At 37.8% G+C, this 17110-nt stretch overlaps 1 protein-coding gene across 1 annotated transcript in view; it reads right to left on the reverse strand.

Moving 5' to 3' along the window:
- DYNC1I1 (dynein cytoplasmic 1 intermediate chain 1) overlaps positions 1–17110 on the reverse strand; it is a 1862117-nt gene that overhangs the window by 1692114 nt on the left and 152893 nt on the right. Inside the window, exon 3 of the mRNA XM_086941928.1 lies at positions 903–1022. Within this exon, the coding sequence (XP_086798054.1) occupies positions 903–1022 (120 nt within the window). The remainder of the gene's footprint in view (positions 1–902; positions 1023–17110) is intronic.

Genomic DNA, 17110 nt, shown 5'->3' on the forward strand with positions numbered 1-17110 from the left:
ACACTGGATGTATCCGGGTTCATTATTTTACATTATGATTAAGGTGTGGAATGATTTCTGAATGGACAATATTCGTGATTCTTACTTGACATTATCATTGATACTAAGATCCTGATACTACAAGAAAGTCATGATGCTGCACCCACAGGTTTACAACATCGTATGAGAGTAGATTCAGATTTACAGGAATTCACAAAATTTCCCAGATTTATACCTGAAATTCCAGACACATTTTATCCGGCAAAATCAAGGAAAACCTTTGTGAATTTAATTTGCACATGCAAATATACACGTCTATCCTTTCAAGGTAAACTTTGGCAAACTAAAGAACGTGCCAACTTTTTTTGATGGTGGACATGTGGATAAATCCATATGTCTTCCTCCCATTTGGTGGTGTTCCAATCCCAGTTCCATCCTAGAAATGGATTTACTTATCAGCTTGTTAGGAATGCACTTCCTACCTTTTGCAGTGTACTTGTGTAAAAGCTATACGTATAAAAGAACAATCGCACACACAATTTTTTGTTTATGCGCATGGTGTGTGTAAACCAAAACAGCACACACAAGCGGGCCCCTGTGTGTTTTCCTGCTAATACAGTACAACAGGGTCAAATAGCAAATGTGTTAATGTGGTTTTGTACTGTGCCTCATTAGCGTCAACCAAATGACTAAATGCTTATAGTTAAGTCTAAAAGTTTATAATCACTCTAGGAGTGCCCCATGTGAACTATGAAAACAACTTCTTGCGTGTTTTTCTTCACCCAGATCTGAGCACATCTTAAACATTAGAATGTCTCATGCAACCCGATTTTAAGGTATCACACAAACATCTACTCGAAACTTCAAAAGACAGCCTCCTACATCAGGGTCTTAATAGCAGGAGCATTACTACACAATCTCACCTCTTTCTTTTTCCTTTCTTCTTCTTTCCTTTTCTTTTCCTCCCTTATTTGAGCAAGGCGTTGCTTTTTTCGCTCAAGTTCAGCTTTAAGGTCACTTTTGTCAGTCGACATTGCAGCTTCCTATAAAAGAAATAACTTTTAATAATTTAAAAATAATGATAGTAGCGCAGCTTTGTGTTAGGTGCAGGCTCAGAATTTAGACTGAGATTAAAAGAAATAGTAGGAATTATATTATAGGAACTGTTATAGGTGAATATTAGTACAATATGTAACAACATTCCCGCTAACTTTTCTCAGTTTCAATTCCACTCCTTTTACATAACTGCCATATACTTTGCTTTTTTTGCCCTCCAGATAGAACGTTTTGAACACATTTCTTAAGATTATAAAACTTCAGAAAGCAAAAAAACAACATTTCGTAATAAAAATAGTTTATACACGAATAAATACCTTTAATCATAGCTTAATTTGAATCCCCTACATATTTAAATAAACCTGTACTTTGACCAAGAACGGAAGAGTAAAAACAATTTTTTTTAATCAGGCCACAAAGCCGGTTATGGACTACAAAAAATAAACAAAAGCCTACCTAAATCGAAAAGCAGAGACTTGAATTGGCTAGCAGCTATAAAACAACTTTGCTGTTTTAACAATATCATCCGTATTCATTCTTCTGCTGGAAAACATGACTGACATTTATAACCAAGGTGTCTTTGCTAATATTAAAGCATATCATTGAAGACTTACCACACACTTTTAACATTTCGCCTCCACAATATCTTTAAGTAAATGTTATCCTTCTTTGAGAAGTATGTCATGTCCAGACTCACATTATCTAATTAGGGTGGGTACAGGTTTCCCAAATCCAGAGAATCTCAATTTTTCCTAGAATCAATGGCTGAAGACCAACTATAATTTTGGCCAACAGTAACATATGAGAATCATCATTGCAATTTAATGAGGGTGGCTTTAGGTATAAAACAATTTAAAGGTATGTGGTTAAATCATTAGATCAAACACGTCAAAGTGAAAAAGGAAAGGCCCTCAGATAATTCCAGAACATATGTCTAAGTGCATCCAAATTACTTCACCTTCAAAATAAATACTAGAGAAACCTCACAACAAGTTCCCAATACTGATTAGTTGCAAATTGAGTAAAACAATTCCTTTTATAGTGTAATTCTTAATTTCAGGTCTACCTCTTCACCAGTGATCCTCCGACAAAACTCATACTACGTCTCAGCATCAACTGGAGAATTTAACTCCTAAAGAGGTAGGCCACATGAGCAGAAAGATTTATTACAATCTGTGAAGCCAACATCTGTGAGAAAAATTGACAAAATCTGCATAATCTACAGCCAAATATTTATCCTTCTGCGTGAAATTATCCTGTTACTTCGTTTCCTATTTCAAGGGATTTGAAGTGGCTGAAAGAATGAGAATTATGTAATGCCTATAAAAACAAGGCAGTTAAATAAAATAAATACATTTTTACTGCTAATAAAAAAAATAAACTGACCCGTCTGGTGCATACTAATTTAATGTTGCTAAATGCCGACTGAAAACATTTTGGTTGATTTAGAATGTTTTCTTGCTTGTAAAATACAGACTTAAATGCTTTCAATGTGTTGGAGGTCTTTAGGTTCCTTGGATCTCCAAAGCAACTGCATTGCTTTCGCTAATCTCACACTTGAAAGGTTTGTGTTCCTTTTCTTATTTTTAGTGGTAAAATAAACAAAAATAAAACTGAACAATTATGCTCTCAGGAAAGCCTAATTTACATACAAATGAAGAGAGTAAAACTGAAGTGAACGAGTTACAGCCAAGGGCAGAGAGAAAACCGTGAAAGACAGCTAAACACCACAACGTACAAACTGTATGAATTCATAATTTAATTGAAAAACATTAACCTTGCAAGTGTGCTTATGCGGGGAATGAGATTTTGATATCAATTTATGATCAATTTAATAACTTATCTCATTCGTCAATTTTTTGGACCGATAGTATCTGCCATTGAGTAAAAGACAACCCCCGCATAGATTAGACGAACCCCATTAACTGACGCCACTCTGAAGAACCACTTACAACTGATAAAGTTTAAAAGTTTTATATAAAGATAATTTGAATGCAATACAATCCTCACAGGATAAGTCTCAAAGTATACAAAATACAAAATCAGTCTCAATATCAGCAGTTAAAGCTTCGGTGTGAAGTGGTTCCTTCTGCGTCATCTGCAGTAAGATAAAATTAATCAAGTTAAAACTGTCCCTACTCTATGCTATGTGACATCCCTACTTCGCAAGTTTCTTCCCTAAAAAGGTGTCAGCAGTTTGACTTCCAAAGAAGTTCAAACTCTCTTAGCCTCTAAAGGAATCTTTAAGTTTCAGAAGCAGTACCCTATCTGCCTACCCATCCGCTCTCTAAGGGTCCTCGGCCCACTGCTCCCTTGCGCTCTGATCTCTCTCAGCGCATCTGCTCAAGGCATCTACCCTTGCCTTCGCTCTGAGCAATTCGCCTCGCTGTTCCTAATCTCCATTTGCCAATTGCTACCTCCTCCCCGGGGTGCTGTCCCTAAAATACACAATCACAGTGTGGGTGAAACGCCCCTTGACGCCCACCACGGACTTTCCCCGATGATGTCAACTTCTGGCTTCTTCCATTGGTCCGCTCCTTGCGTCGTTCGCTAAGTTGACCCTTCTCCTTAGATGTCATCTTCATCATCTCGTTGGATACTTCCATTGACACTTTCAGCGCAAAAGTCAAATGACCTTAGACAAAACTTTAACTCCATGTCGCTTAACTTGACCCTTCTAGGTCCTGTGAATGGTCTTGTCAAAACATAGTTCAAATTCTAAGTGTCTCTCCTCACGTTCGAGCAATAAGCTCCGTCCGGCGTTGTCACCTTAAATCTAACAAGTGCTAGACTTCTTGGCTCTCACGTTCACATCAAGCTATTTACGACTCTTACAAGCCCACTAAATTACATACATTTGACTATGCTCCTGCGAACTCTTGGTCAGTCAGGTTATAATCACAAATGACCTAAACTCTTCTAGCATTCCTACAAAAAGCCCTCTACACAGTATAACCTTTGGCATACATTCATATATTCGTACTTTAGCAAAGTCTTAGTTATACTTGAATACATTTTACATAGAATATAAACTACGTAGAGTATAACTTTTACATTCTCATTGGTTACATCGTTATATATGTTCTCTGCACATTTCTCCACGTTACATTTCACGCCGTTTCTCCATTTAAAGTTACACACGTACATGAATTCTACTGTGCACGTTTTACATTTCGTAAGCATTTCTACACATTTCTACATTTACCCATTCTGTATACGGGCCTTCTAAATCTAATGCATGTTTAACGTGTAAATACATTTACATTTCCTATACCATGTTATCACTTTAGTTGACTTTATGCTATTGTCGTCAACTTCACATTACGATATGCGTTTCATTCCTACGTTTATAATATATGCGTCTAAATGTGGCTACGATATACTTTCTATTCAAATTGCGCTCTCTCACTTATATGAGTTGTGTCAGACAGTAGAGTGGTTAAAAACTCCATCAAACTATAGAGGATATTAAATTAGAACTACACATCTTTACAATTATCCAAACCAGGGAAAGAAAACTGCCCTACAGAGCAGTTGCATTAATATAACTAGTTTCTATTACAGATGTTTCCAGTCTTTATGCACGGAGTCTCACATCAGGCAGTGGCGTAACGAGACTTGAGGAGGCCCGCTGCAGGGTACGTGGAGGGGCCCCCTCCGGACTCAATGTGGAGCTCTCTGACGAAGTGCTGTGTTGAGGGCCCCCCCCCCCCATTGAGCTAACACTCCCCCCCAACCGCGGGGGGAGGGTTAGCTGTGTTAAACTCCTGACATCAGGTCTCACTCCCACACCACTTCTTTAGTCAAACATCATATCTCACTCCCAAAACCTGTCACAAGATGAACGTACCTCTTGTCATAATACATATACCCTCTTTATCACCTATTTAACACCAAGCAAAGGAAATGGAAAATAACAGCAACAAAATAAAATATGAAAGACCTATCTCTCCTACACTGGCCAGTAGAAGATTCTCTGTTAAGAAAGATCTCTACAAAACCCACAACTTTAACAGCAAAAGGCTGGAAATGTATCTGCTCTATCAAATAAAATAAAATGTGGAACAAAGCTGGTAGCAATCGTAGCCTAAGTTAAATCACTCAGACCAGTCATTATATCCACCAAGCTGCACATAATTAAAGATAAGCTTTACAATTAATGAAATACGAATCAGTAGACTAAAATGCTTCCGAAACAGCTCAGAGGACCTAGAAATTCAGTTTCACCGATTTCTGACTTTAGAAACTTTGCGAAACTATGGAACATGATGCCCATTAATCTCAGGAAACAAACCAATTTGTTAATGTTCAGAAAGGCATTGAAGACATGGCTGTTCGCACAAAAAGCTTAGCCGACTAGCCCGGCTCCTTGCACAGAATTTGGACAGCTAGCGCTAAGACGCCACAGCAAACACACGCTTTATAAAACCTCACATTTAATTTCATTTAATTTTAGGAAGAACATGAAGAATTGGAAAACAGGAAAAAGGGGGAAAAACCTAAGGCTATATAGCATACAGCAAGGAAAGAAAAACAAGGTCATAGTCTTCCTAACAAACGTTCTGCCTTAAGGGCTAGACCTTCAAACTAATGAATTCATAAACAACCAACTAGCCACCATCTGTGTTCTCAGATAGACTCTCCGAGCAGCACCAGCACCCAGTACTGTATACTGCACTTCTTAGACCACACAGAAGCCAATACCATACTAAATGCAGCAAAAAAGAAATGAAATTTAAAATGGGTGGGACACTCGCTATATATCAACGATGACTAAGCCAAAATAACACAAATGAAAAAGAAGGTATTTTAGGACTAGGGACCCATCCTTAAACATCAATACATGCAATTTTGAATCATGTGGCAAGGAGACCCCATAACATCTGCTGAAATAGAACGAAAACACTGATGAAGCAGAACCCGGTCTTTCCTGTCTTGCCATAAAATATAAATCAACCAGAACAACCATTATAAAAAAAACAGCCTTTAGTATAGCCAACAAAAATGCTCTGTGACTATGCTCCAATACTTACATAACTTAAACCTTTGCCCTACATATCTCTTAACCCAGCTATAGATTAGAAGCTTTAAAAAAAAAGCTGTCCCTTGCAGTATGATGCGTCCCACTGTACACACTATTTGTTTACGTGTACCTCTATTAGATAAATGTACTAAAAAAAAAATAAACACAATCTAAAAGATTACTCATCTGCTTAAATCTGTATGGTGAACCAAGTGCACAATTGCCATCATGAATCAAAGAAGAAAACAGCAATCAGTAACTTCAATAAGCTGACTAAGAAAAATGCATTGAGTTTGTTCATCAAAAACAAGCACTTGCAAAGTCAATACACCTTTTTTGTGAAGGGAAGGGTTTAGTAATATATGGGTGACTTAGTGTGATGTCCTCAACTGTCTTACAAATACAATACAATAATGAAGTAATAACTTGGTCTACAATAATTTGGAAACTGAACAGGAACCCCTTGATTTCAGTCTGGTATGGTGAGGTGTTTGTCGGATTTTTACAAACACGCAGAAATAAATTCACACAGCCGGTCTCCCTCTCGGTTTTGAAAGTCTTCAAAAATGCTTGCTATATTACAAAATATTGTGTTTTCTCTCACTTGGGGGGTCATTAGGATGACGGGCAGACTTTGTCCACCCGCCATCCTGTCGGAATTCAGGACCGCCCGCCATAAGGGCGGGGGTCCCGTGGGGGGTATTAGGATGTGCCCACCACAGTGGCAGGCACATCCTGCCAATTTAGCATTGTGGTGGGTGGTGCTCTCTGCACCGCCCGCCACAATGCTAAAAATGCATTTCAGCATTTGCAATAACAAAGCGGCAGGCACCGCGCAGTGCCTGGCACTTTGTTAATGCAAATGAAGGAGGGTACCACAGGTACCCCCCGTGTGCACCCCCCACCTATACTTCACTCTGGGGGCCCGAATGAAGACCGCATGACTTTCCGTGGCGGCATCGCAGCTGCGGAAAGGCACCTAACAACAACCATCATAATATGGCTGGCGGTGTCTGATAGACACCGCCACCATATTATTCCTTTTCCGTCCCAGTCGCAAAGCGGCGGACAGTCTTTCCGTCCGCCGAGGTCCCCCCCGCCATACTAATATGGCGGGGGGAAAACTAGTGTGGATATCGGGCGGATTGCCCCCGCCAGGCTGGCGGTGGCTACCGCCAGCCTGGCAGGGGCAATCTGCCCATCATAATGAGCCCCTTGGTACCTATACCAAACCCCATTCTCCTCCCAGTGGAGTAGCAAATCAGGTGGTACTCAGTGTGGAAAATTTCTTGTCAACCCCCGCCCATATTGAATTAAAATGAGAAAATAAAGATAGTTACACATATGTTTGCAATTTTGTCACCCCCCTCAGTGATGACACCCAGGGCGGCCCGGACCCATTGCACCCCCCTTTCTAAGCCACTGTCTCCTCCCTTTCCACTGCCCCCTAATCCCTTCTCGCGTGCCCTGCTTGCGGTATAATGTATTTTAAGATCATGTGCCAGTGTGATTTTTGGAAAATCTAAATTTCACCCGCATCCCCCCTCGCACCACCATCACCACTCTTACTAGCCAAGCTACACCCCTGGACCCAACTTGGGTCAATAATTTTACCACTGTGGCCGGCAAATCATTGAATGGTGGTGTCCATGAAAAAAACAAACAGATTAACATATTCTCTTTGAACATATGCATTACACATTTTAAAGAACTTAAATAAATACATTTAACTATGCCAATTTAACAATGGGGTGGTGGGAGAAGGAAATTGCCTGAGGGCCGGAGAATCAAGAGGAGCTACACAAAGAGATAATATGGCTACGCTACATGGATGATTTATTTGTTATCTGGAATGGGAAAACAGAGGAGTTATTGTCCTATTTCAACAATTTGACTCAAAATGAGATTGAATTGGCCTTCACTTGTACAACTCGCAGTACCACAGTTAATTTCCTGGACACAACGGTCTATATAGATCAAGGGCAGATTCAAACAACATTATTGAGGAAAACTACAGCAACTAACAGCATTTTGCACGGCTCAAGTAGCCACCCTAAATCTCTAAAAAACAGTATTCCATATAGTGAAGTCATAAGAATTAAGCGGAATTGTTCTAAAGATGAAGAAGCCAGCAATAATATCTTGGAAAGTGCACAGAGAGTCAAAGCAAGGGAATACAGGCCAAGAGATCTCGACAAGAGTCTACAAAAGATTGAAAAAGTCACCCGGATGGATACCCTCATTCCTAAAGTTCAAAAAGATGTCATCACACAGAGTGGGGAAGCGGCGAGACTCATACAGAGTATAGTAAGGAGAGTCCCAAAATTTTTCAGAACTACTGACACTTACTGAGTAGTGGCCAGGATATTGGTGCAGCGATTGGAGAAAGACCGCAAATAACATACAGGAAGGCAAAACGATCAAAATCAAGTATAAGATCTTGTGTACTACACAGTACGTGGTTTATGTGATCCAATGTGCATGTGGAATGAGATACATTGGGTCTACTGTCTGTATGTTGAAAAAACGGATCTTGGAACACATCTGTGCGATAAAAAATTGAAGATCTAAATTATGCTTGCGCCAGACACATGGACACATGCCAAAAGAATAATTGGAGGGCCATGGAATTTTTGGGTTTGGACAATATCCCAGCGAATGAAAGAGCAGGGGATCTAAAGAAAAAAATTAAGACAGTTGGAGTCCAAATACATTATTAAGAAACAAATCAAGACCCCTAGGGTGCTTAATAATGATGAAGAACTTTATGTCACCTATAAAGTGGTTCACCTCATCAGGACTACACATTGCCTATAGGGAATTGTTTCATGTATAGTATCTGTATGTTCTGAAATTTTGCTAGGAAAGGACGGTGACTTTTGGCTGGTCCATGTTGTGAGCCATATTTTGGATCGAGCCAATTTATAATAAGGTAGAATGCTCTCGAAAATGAACTGTGCGTTTGATATAGGTATTTTGCTATGTTTATTTAAATGGCTGCCACTTTAATTGCTTTTCAGGAGGATTTGATGTTTTTTTAAGACCTATGTTTCACTAACGTTATTAATGATCGAAGGAACAATAATGTGATTAACAATACATTGGAGGTAGAATTGTAACAGCGGAATATCTAATCGTGTAAGATAGTCTATCGCGGGTCACTGAGACTCCATCACAGGTGCACTTTAATGAGATTAGTTTTAGGGTGCTGACAACAATCAGTTTAATTAATGGGTGAGTTACTATAACTCAAGTTCTGTGATACAGAATCGAATGCTTGTAAATACTGTCACTGTACATATTATAGTAGTAAAGTAGCTGTGATGTAGTTTATAATGAGGAGTCTCAAATAAACCTAGAAGTGTGGGTTATGGTATCTTTCGCAGTACACACGTTGTGAAAATACCATGGAAACCTTGGATTAATGAAATTCGATTAGTTGTACATATTTTTTCACTGAATACAGCTTGTGAAATGGAATGACGCCTGTGTATATATTGAATTCAGTACACCCGGTGTTTTACAGCATATAATGTCTGTTGTTTACGAGGAGAATTATTGTTAAATGAACGACACCCAGAAAGCCTCATTATGGGCTATGTATATAAAGGTGCATTGTGGGAAAAATACTCCAACGTGAGCAAGGCCTTTGGCCGAAACGTGTCGGTGTGATTTACAGACCGGGTCCTCTTGGTTAATGAATAAATAACTGATGACCTGCGAACCCTGAGTGCAGCGCATCTTTGTTTTCAAAATTGACTAAGGCCACGGATTCGACCTCACATTTGCACCCGCTGTTGAGAGCTCTGGATGAGGGTCCAATTTGAGAAAAAAAAATGCATTTAACTGTAGTTATTTCTAGGGTAAACATTTCCTACAGAAATTTTATTTAAAATATGTTAGTACTGATGGAGCAAGGTAGAAAACAAAATTTTGTTCAAACTTGTGAAATTGATATCCTATAACATTAATTCAATTAATAAGCTTGTGGTGAAATTATTAATCAACTTAGTTTAAGAATATATTTATCATTACACGTGGGAAAAATGAATGTGCTTTATGTTGCATACGCAAAGAAAAAAATAATAAACTAACCTTGTCTATTGTCTTTGTCAGTATTAAATGCGGCAGTTAAATTAATGGCATGTGCTTATTTTATGTGTTTATGTTATGTCCTTTTGTGATAAAAAGCTCATGGAGTTCCTGCGGTTCAAAAAAGAAGAAGTAAATATAAATGCTGCCTTTTTGTGCTTCTGCTAGGTAACATATTTAACAGGATTAATTAGTCAAGGGGGAGGGTAACAGAATGGGTCTCAATTCTTTAATTAATTGATGTCTAATAGTTTCCAAAGTGAGGCCTAAAGTTGGTTCTGAAAACATGGCTGACCGAGCTGCAGACGCGAAACCTTGTCCAGAGTGGAACAATTGCACATGCGCAGCAGTGTGGATTTTTATTGCATCATTACTGTGAATTAAAAAGCAGTTCTTTGGTCGCGTTGAATGTGCTCGTGGAAAGATAGCTCAAGGACAGGAACTCAATGTGTCTGCCAAGGTTAGGAAGTAAACGTTTGTTGCTCGAAGAAAAGTATAATTCTTGAGGAAGCAGAAAGTTATGGAAATGAAAAGACAGTAGGGCTTATATGAAGCCTGGACTTGGTCAAGAGCCGGTAATGACCTAATAATTTTAACGTGGACTGACACCGGACAGCCAATGGAAAGCTTGGATTTTTGTAAAAGAATGTGAAATGTTGAAAGTTTAGCTAGAGAAAAAGGTATAAAGTCTGGCACCATGAGCAAGGAAAAAACTCTCTTCTTTCCGATGCCAGTGTGACGAGACATGCTGTTGGACTTTTGGCGCATGTAAGGACAGCAGACTTTAATGATTTGTTCCTTTCTAGGTGAAATGAGAAATAGTCATAGAAATAGATTTAGGGAATGGAAACTGCTGTTTGCTAATATTTCATGTTTCTGAGTTTGCTTAAAAATGTCAGTTCATTAATTCATTTCCTATTAAATGCTGCTTTCTAAATTGCTTATAAAATAAAGATTCTGAAACGTAAATTGCTTTTTCTTTATGAAAAATAAAGATAATAAAATTAGTTTTGAAAAGGCAAGCTGGTCTTGTTTATTCATGGTCTAGTTTCCATCAGTTGATCCAATCGCCTTTAAGTGATTTAACTAATAGGTAATAAATGTTTTAAAACCATGGTAATGGAAGTTAAACTGCAGTTGTATATAATATTGTAAATATTATGTGACTAGTTTTATTAGTCAAATCACATGATTCAGTTGCTCAAAAATTGTCTCATTGGTGTTATGGGCCTTTATGTGCGATTCATGATTAATGGTGAGTATTGAGGTGAAAGGTAGCGTTTGTGAGACAGTTTTTCAATCAGAGCGCTGGATCAATAACTTGGTTGCAGAGTCACGGTTACTATGGTAACTAGCATGCTACATGGTAATTACATAGGATTGATGTCTAAAACATGTAAAGTTTGTTTAGTTGTTATTTGTAGTCAAAAGGTTTTTTCCAGCGGTGTGAAAATTCCTGATTTGTGCCGGCATGAGAAGTGTGACAGGTGAAGTTACACAGTGCATTTGTTCTGTTTCAAATAGTGGTATCGCCGTATATCACAAGTGTTTTGGTCGTACAGCACAAGTTTAGGGATTTTAGGTGTGTAAGGAAGAATGTATAGTGAGGATAGTCTATGAAATTGTAACCTTCGAGTATAGGGACTTCTGTCCTGTTTTAACACTTACTGTGAAAAGAGTAGTAGAATTTATCTAAGCTTGAGTGAAGGGTAAGGAAGCGTCGTCTATCTTACTGGCAAACGAGGATTTCTATTGGTTGGTTAAAGTCCTACTGAAGATCTGTGTATGCATGATTAGGGATTTTTCCGTATGAATGTGTGTCAACGAATTTGTAATGTACGATCGAGTGAAACTCTAAATTGTCTCTAAGGAGGTATAAAATATCTCTGTATGAGCATTTGGGGAGAAACAAGTTCGTTATTACTTGCTAGAACGGTAGGGTAAGGCTACTTACTTTATCGACGAATTTAAATATTCTGTGAAAATAACGTTGTCTATTTCACGTGAAAAGAATACTTGAATGATTGGGAAAGCTATCACTTTACTTTAGCGAAACAGGCAAATGGTTTGTTTTTATGGAGGTATTAACTGAATTTAATTGAAAGTTTTGTAAATATGGCGCTGTGAAAACCTTTTTTGTAAAGGAGGGGACAGTTGCAGCTTCTCTGCAGCGGTAGCATACGTCACAAGAGTTGCGCTGTGATTGGCTAACATACGTCACAGTATTCGCGCACCGATAGGTTCATGTGACTAGGCAAGCTTACAGCTGATTGGCTTATCCTGAAAAACGGTAATTCTATTGGTTGAGTAAAATAGTGACGAAGCTTAACCTGATTGGTTCGTTGCTCAGTTTCACTCACGGATTGGTTGGTGTTGCGGAATAACAAGGAAGTTGTTACGATCTTTTCCGAAGTAAGGGAAATCGTTTAAAAACATGGATTATTATTACATGAAAGAGAAAAAGAAGCTTTCATGGATTTCAGAAGTTAAAAAACAAAATTAAACCTGACAAGAAAATTTCAACGCGAGGTGGAAAATTAATTCATAAGTACAAAACACCTGCTGCTTATATGTTGGGTGAATATGGTTATCATACTTGTCTTTGGATTGAGAATTGGATAAAATATACTGAAAATGATGGTGTGTTAGCATGGCCGGAAGATGGATCATTTAACATAGCGGTTTTGAAAATTTAAGAGAAAGAATGATGAAACGTGTACCAAGGCCTAGACCTACTCAATTTGAAGCTTTAGTTGAATGGGAGGATGAAATGCATGAACTACAACGAGAGAGTAGTGGAATATCAAGAGGAACAAGATTAGGTCTTGATAGAGAAACACATCAGGATAGAATGCGTCGGTGGAGAAGTGCAGACATGTGTGATGGCTTGTACCCAGTGAGATTAATTAATGAGATGACTGGACAAAAGAGTACCCATAAGAAAAATAGAAATAGTGAAGAAAGTGATTCAGAAGATGTGGTATTAGAAGAAATGTATACTAAAAGACCGCCACCTTATCAACCAGTTTGTTCATGGACTTCTCCAAGTGCCCCTCAAAGAGAAATTATTGATGAGACATCCCCTGAATCGAATCTAAATAATAGAAAAACACCTGAAAGAGTAGAAACAGGACGTAATTCAAATATATCAGGAGAAAATAGTAATTATACTGAAACCCCAGTTCAAAGAAATGAAACCCCAAGAAGTGGAATTAGTACTGAAAAATGTGAGGGATTACCAGATACCTCAGAATATATTCGTTCTATGAATGAATTAATACAGCAGTTAACTAAAAGCATGGAAGCAGTAACAGTACCTGTAACGATTGGACCTGTTCTTCCAGTATTTGATCGAAAAGAAATTACATTCAGCTTTAACTGTTCCATTAAATTCAGAAACACAGAAAGTGACAGAGAAATTTTATTCAGACTTGTCTGAAATACATCGAGAGAAAATAATGATGTCTGACTTAACTTTTAATCAAAGTTTGTCTTGTAAAACTCCAACTGGTGCAGAATCTGACTCTGGTTCTCCAGAAAAGAGTCCGAGTAAAATAGATTTAACACAAACGCCGGAATGCAAATTACTTGATGTTGGAAAATTAAAAGCAGATTTAGAGGAATTAGTAATTGGAACAATTGGAACTGACAGTTTGAAGGCATATCAGGATGATGAATTATTATTTATTTGCAAAAGCATAACATGGAAAACAAAAAACAAATATGATCAATTGGAAGATATGGCTTTTGAATTAGAAGTAGATTTAAGTAAGCAGAAGAATTTGCAGAAAAAATATAGGGTGGATTTCTCTGAAAAAGACATTGAAAATATGAATACCACAGGAAGAATAACTCACGTAAAAGATTTAATTGTGATTTTGAGAAAATGGGGTGAATTAAGTAAATGGAGAGCAAAATGGGCAAAGAAAAGAGATGAAGATAGAACAAGTTTAGCTTTTCCTGTCAGAGAAAATGAAAAGGTAGTTAATGAATTTCCAATGAGAGAAATAGCGGGAGGAGGATATGTACATGTCCCATGGACTAGACAGGACATTTTACTGTTTACAAATGATTTTCCTCGATTAAGAGAAAAACCTGTAGAATGGTATCGACAGGTAGAGAGATTTGTGAAAGTTTCAAAAGTTTTGTGGATTGATCTTGATGGATTATTTGACATAGTTGTCCCTTCAGATCTTTGGACAGAATGTAAAACTTCTATACATTGGCCTAGAGAAGAATATGAACGAGATAAAATAACAGGTGCTCCTTCTCCAGAAGTAATGAGAAAGTACGAACAGGTAATTGTGTTTTTGAAAAACAAGATTCCCCCAAAAGAGATAGATTGGGTTAAAATTGACAGAACAATTCAAGAGTCAAAAGAATCAGTACATTCATTTTATGAAATATTACTGCTGGTGTTTAAACAATACAGTGGTTATGAGCATCTAAGTGAGAAGGACATGAGCCATTTTATATACAGATTTGTATATGGCTTGAGACCTGAATTTAGTGAAATGGTAAGAACTGGAATAGTTGGTTGGCAATCACACACAGTAGATGATATCCTGAGAAAAGCAAAATACTGTAGTGATGAAATAGATGCTAAACAAAAGAAGCTGAAAGAAAAAACTATGTGGGCAGAGGTAAAAGTGGCTGAACAACAAATAGCAACTTTAGGAAATAAGAATGTTGATCAGAATCAAGGAAAATTCAAAGGTAATTATAATAAACCAAAATTGATGGGAAATATAGAAGAGTTGAAACAGAAACTCCCATGTTTTAATTGCGGCTAAATTGGACACTGGAAGCGTGAGTGTAAGAATCCGCCCAGAATTCATTTAAAAAATACATCATTAAATCCACAGATGCAGAATGAGATAAATGAGCAGCAACAGCTACAGGTAGTGATTCAGCAAAGTCAGTTGCCACAACCGCCATTTCCAAACTGTAAATTTGCAGAGATACAGTGCAGAAACAGGATTCAGCGGAGGTGAACAGGTAAAGAGATCACCGAGAGTAAATGTGTCGAATGTGTCTCAACAATATTGGTTGAAAGAAGATGGAGGGAGTGAATCTGAAGATTACTTTTGACGGTGCCTGAGAGAGGAGGAAGAGTGTGTGCTTGGAGCCACTCTTGAGGTAGATCAATCTGGTCCATTTGTAAATGGTAAAGTTAATGATGTAGAAATTACTTTTCTAGTGGATACAGGTGCTACCGGTTCTACTGTTACATCAGTGGAATTAGAAAACTTTCCTCTCTCTGGGGATAAAATCCAAGTAGTAGGTGTAGCTAATCAGCAAATAAAAACAGATTTAACTGAACCAGTTGAAGTTGAAATAGGCAAATTTAAAGACATGCATAGATTTGTGGTTTGTGATAGCAGTCCTGTAAATCTCTTAGGTAAGGATATCTTTGTAAAATGAACTGTGCAATTTATTGCTCACTGGATGGTATAGAGCTTCAAACTCCAGAACAAGATGGGCTTTACAAATTAACAATGTCAATGGTTGAGGCAGAAGAAAGTAAATTATTTCCTGTGTTTGATACAAATAATCTACCTGAAGAATTGAAAGACACAGTGAATGTAAACATTTGGGATTTCACTGGAGACGAAATGGGCCTGATGAAAAATGTAGATCCAGTACAAATAACAGTAAAACAAGGAGCAGATTATCCAAACATTCCTCAGTATAAAATTAAAGTAGAAGTGATTGAAGGAGTTATTCCTGTGATAGACAAATTCATAAAACAAAGGGTTCTAAAAGAAATTGAGAGTAGCCCATGTTATTCACCAATTATGGGAATTAAAAAGCCAAACGGAACTTTCAGAATTGCTCAGGACCTGAGAAAGGTTAATAAAACTGTTGTTCCATGTTGCCCAGTTGTACCAAACCCAGCGGTAATTTTATATCAGATTCTGCATGATGCAGAACGCTATACAGTTATAGACTTATGCAACGCATTCTTTACTGTTACATTGCATCCAGAAAGCCAACAAATGTTTGCGTTCAGGTTTAAAGAGCGTATTTTAGCATGGTGTAGAATCCCTCAAGGGTACACCGAAAGTCCATCTATTTTCAATCAGTTGCTAAAGAAATCCTTGGAAAATCTAGATTTATCTGGAAAATTTACGTTAGTGCAATATATTGATGATCTCCTTGTGGCTGCAAAAACTAGACATAATTGTGTAACAGATACCATTACTCTTTTAACTCATCTGGCAGATGAGGGACATAAAGTATCTCCTGCGAAATTACAGTTTTGCAAACAAGAAGTAAAATATCATGGTTACAGAATTGCAAAGGGAGTCAGACAAGTGACAACAGAAAGAATAAAAATTATCCAAGCAATGCAACCTCCAAAGACACAGAGACAGGTTAGAATGTTTCTAGGAATGGTAGGTTATTGTCACCAATGGATTAGGGGATTTTCAGTAATCGCGAAACCACTACAAAGACTGACAAAAGCAGACATAAAAGACCCAATTAGTTTAACAAAAACAGAATTAGAAGCTTTTGAACAGTTAAAGAAAAGTTTGTGTGAAGCTCCAGTATTGGGAATGCCGGATTATGAAAAAGAATTTGAGCTGTATTGCAGTGAAAGAGAAGGATGTGCATTATCAGTTCTGATTCAAAGACATGGAAGACTGAGAAAGCCAATAGCATATTTCTCAGCTGTTCTTGACCCTGTTGCAAAAGCGTTACCAGGTTGCTTAAAAGCAGTAGCTGCAACAAGTGTAAGTTTGGAGCAAAGTGAAGGAATAATAATGGGATTTCCTGTAAAAGTATATGTACCACAATCAGTTGAAATTCTTCTCACCAGAAGCAAGACACAGCATTTGACAAGTAATAGGCTGACAAAATATGAAAAAGTTATTCTTGGATCAGACAATGTTTCAATTGCAACATGTGTGAATTTAAATTCTTCCACATTATTACCTGGCACTTCGGAAACAGAAA

The sequence above is a fragment of the Lissotriton vulgaris genome, chromosome 10 (genome assembly GCF_964263255.1).
Source record: "Lissotriton vulgaris chromosome 10, aLisVul1.2, whole genome shotgun sequence".
Taxonomy (NCBI): Eukaryota; Metazoa; Chordata; class Amphibia; order Caudata; family Salamandridae; genus Lissotriton; species Lissotriton vulgaris.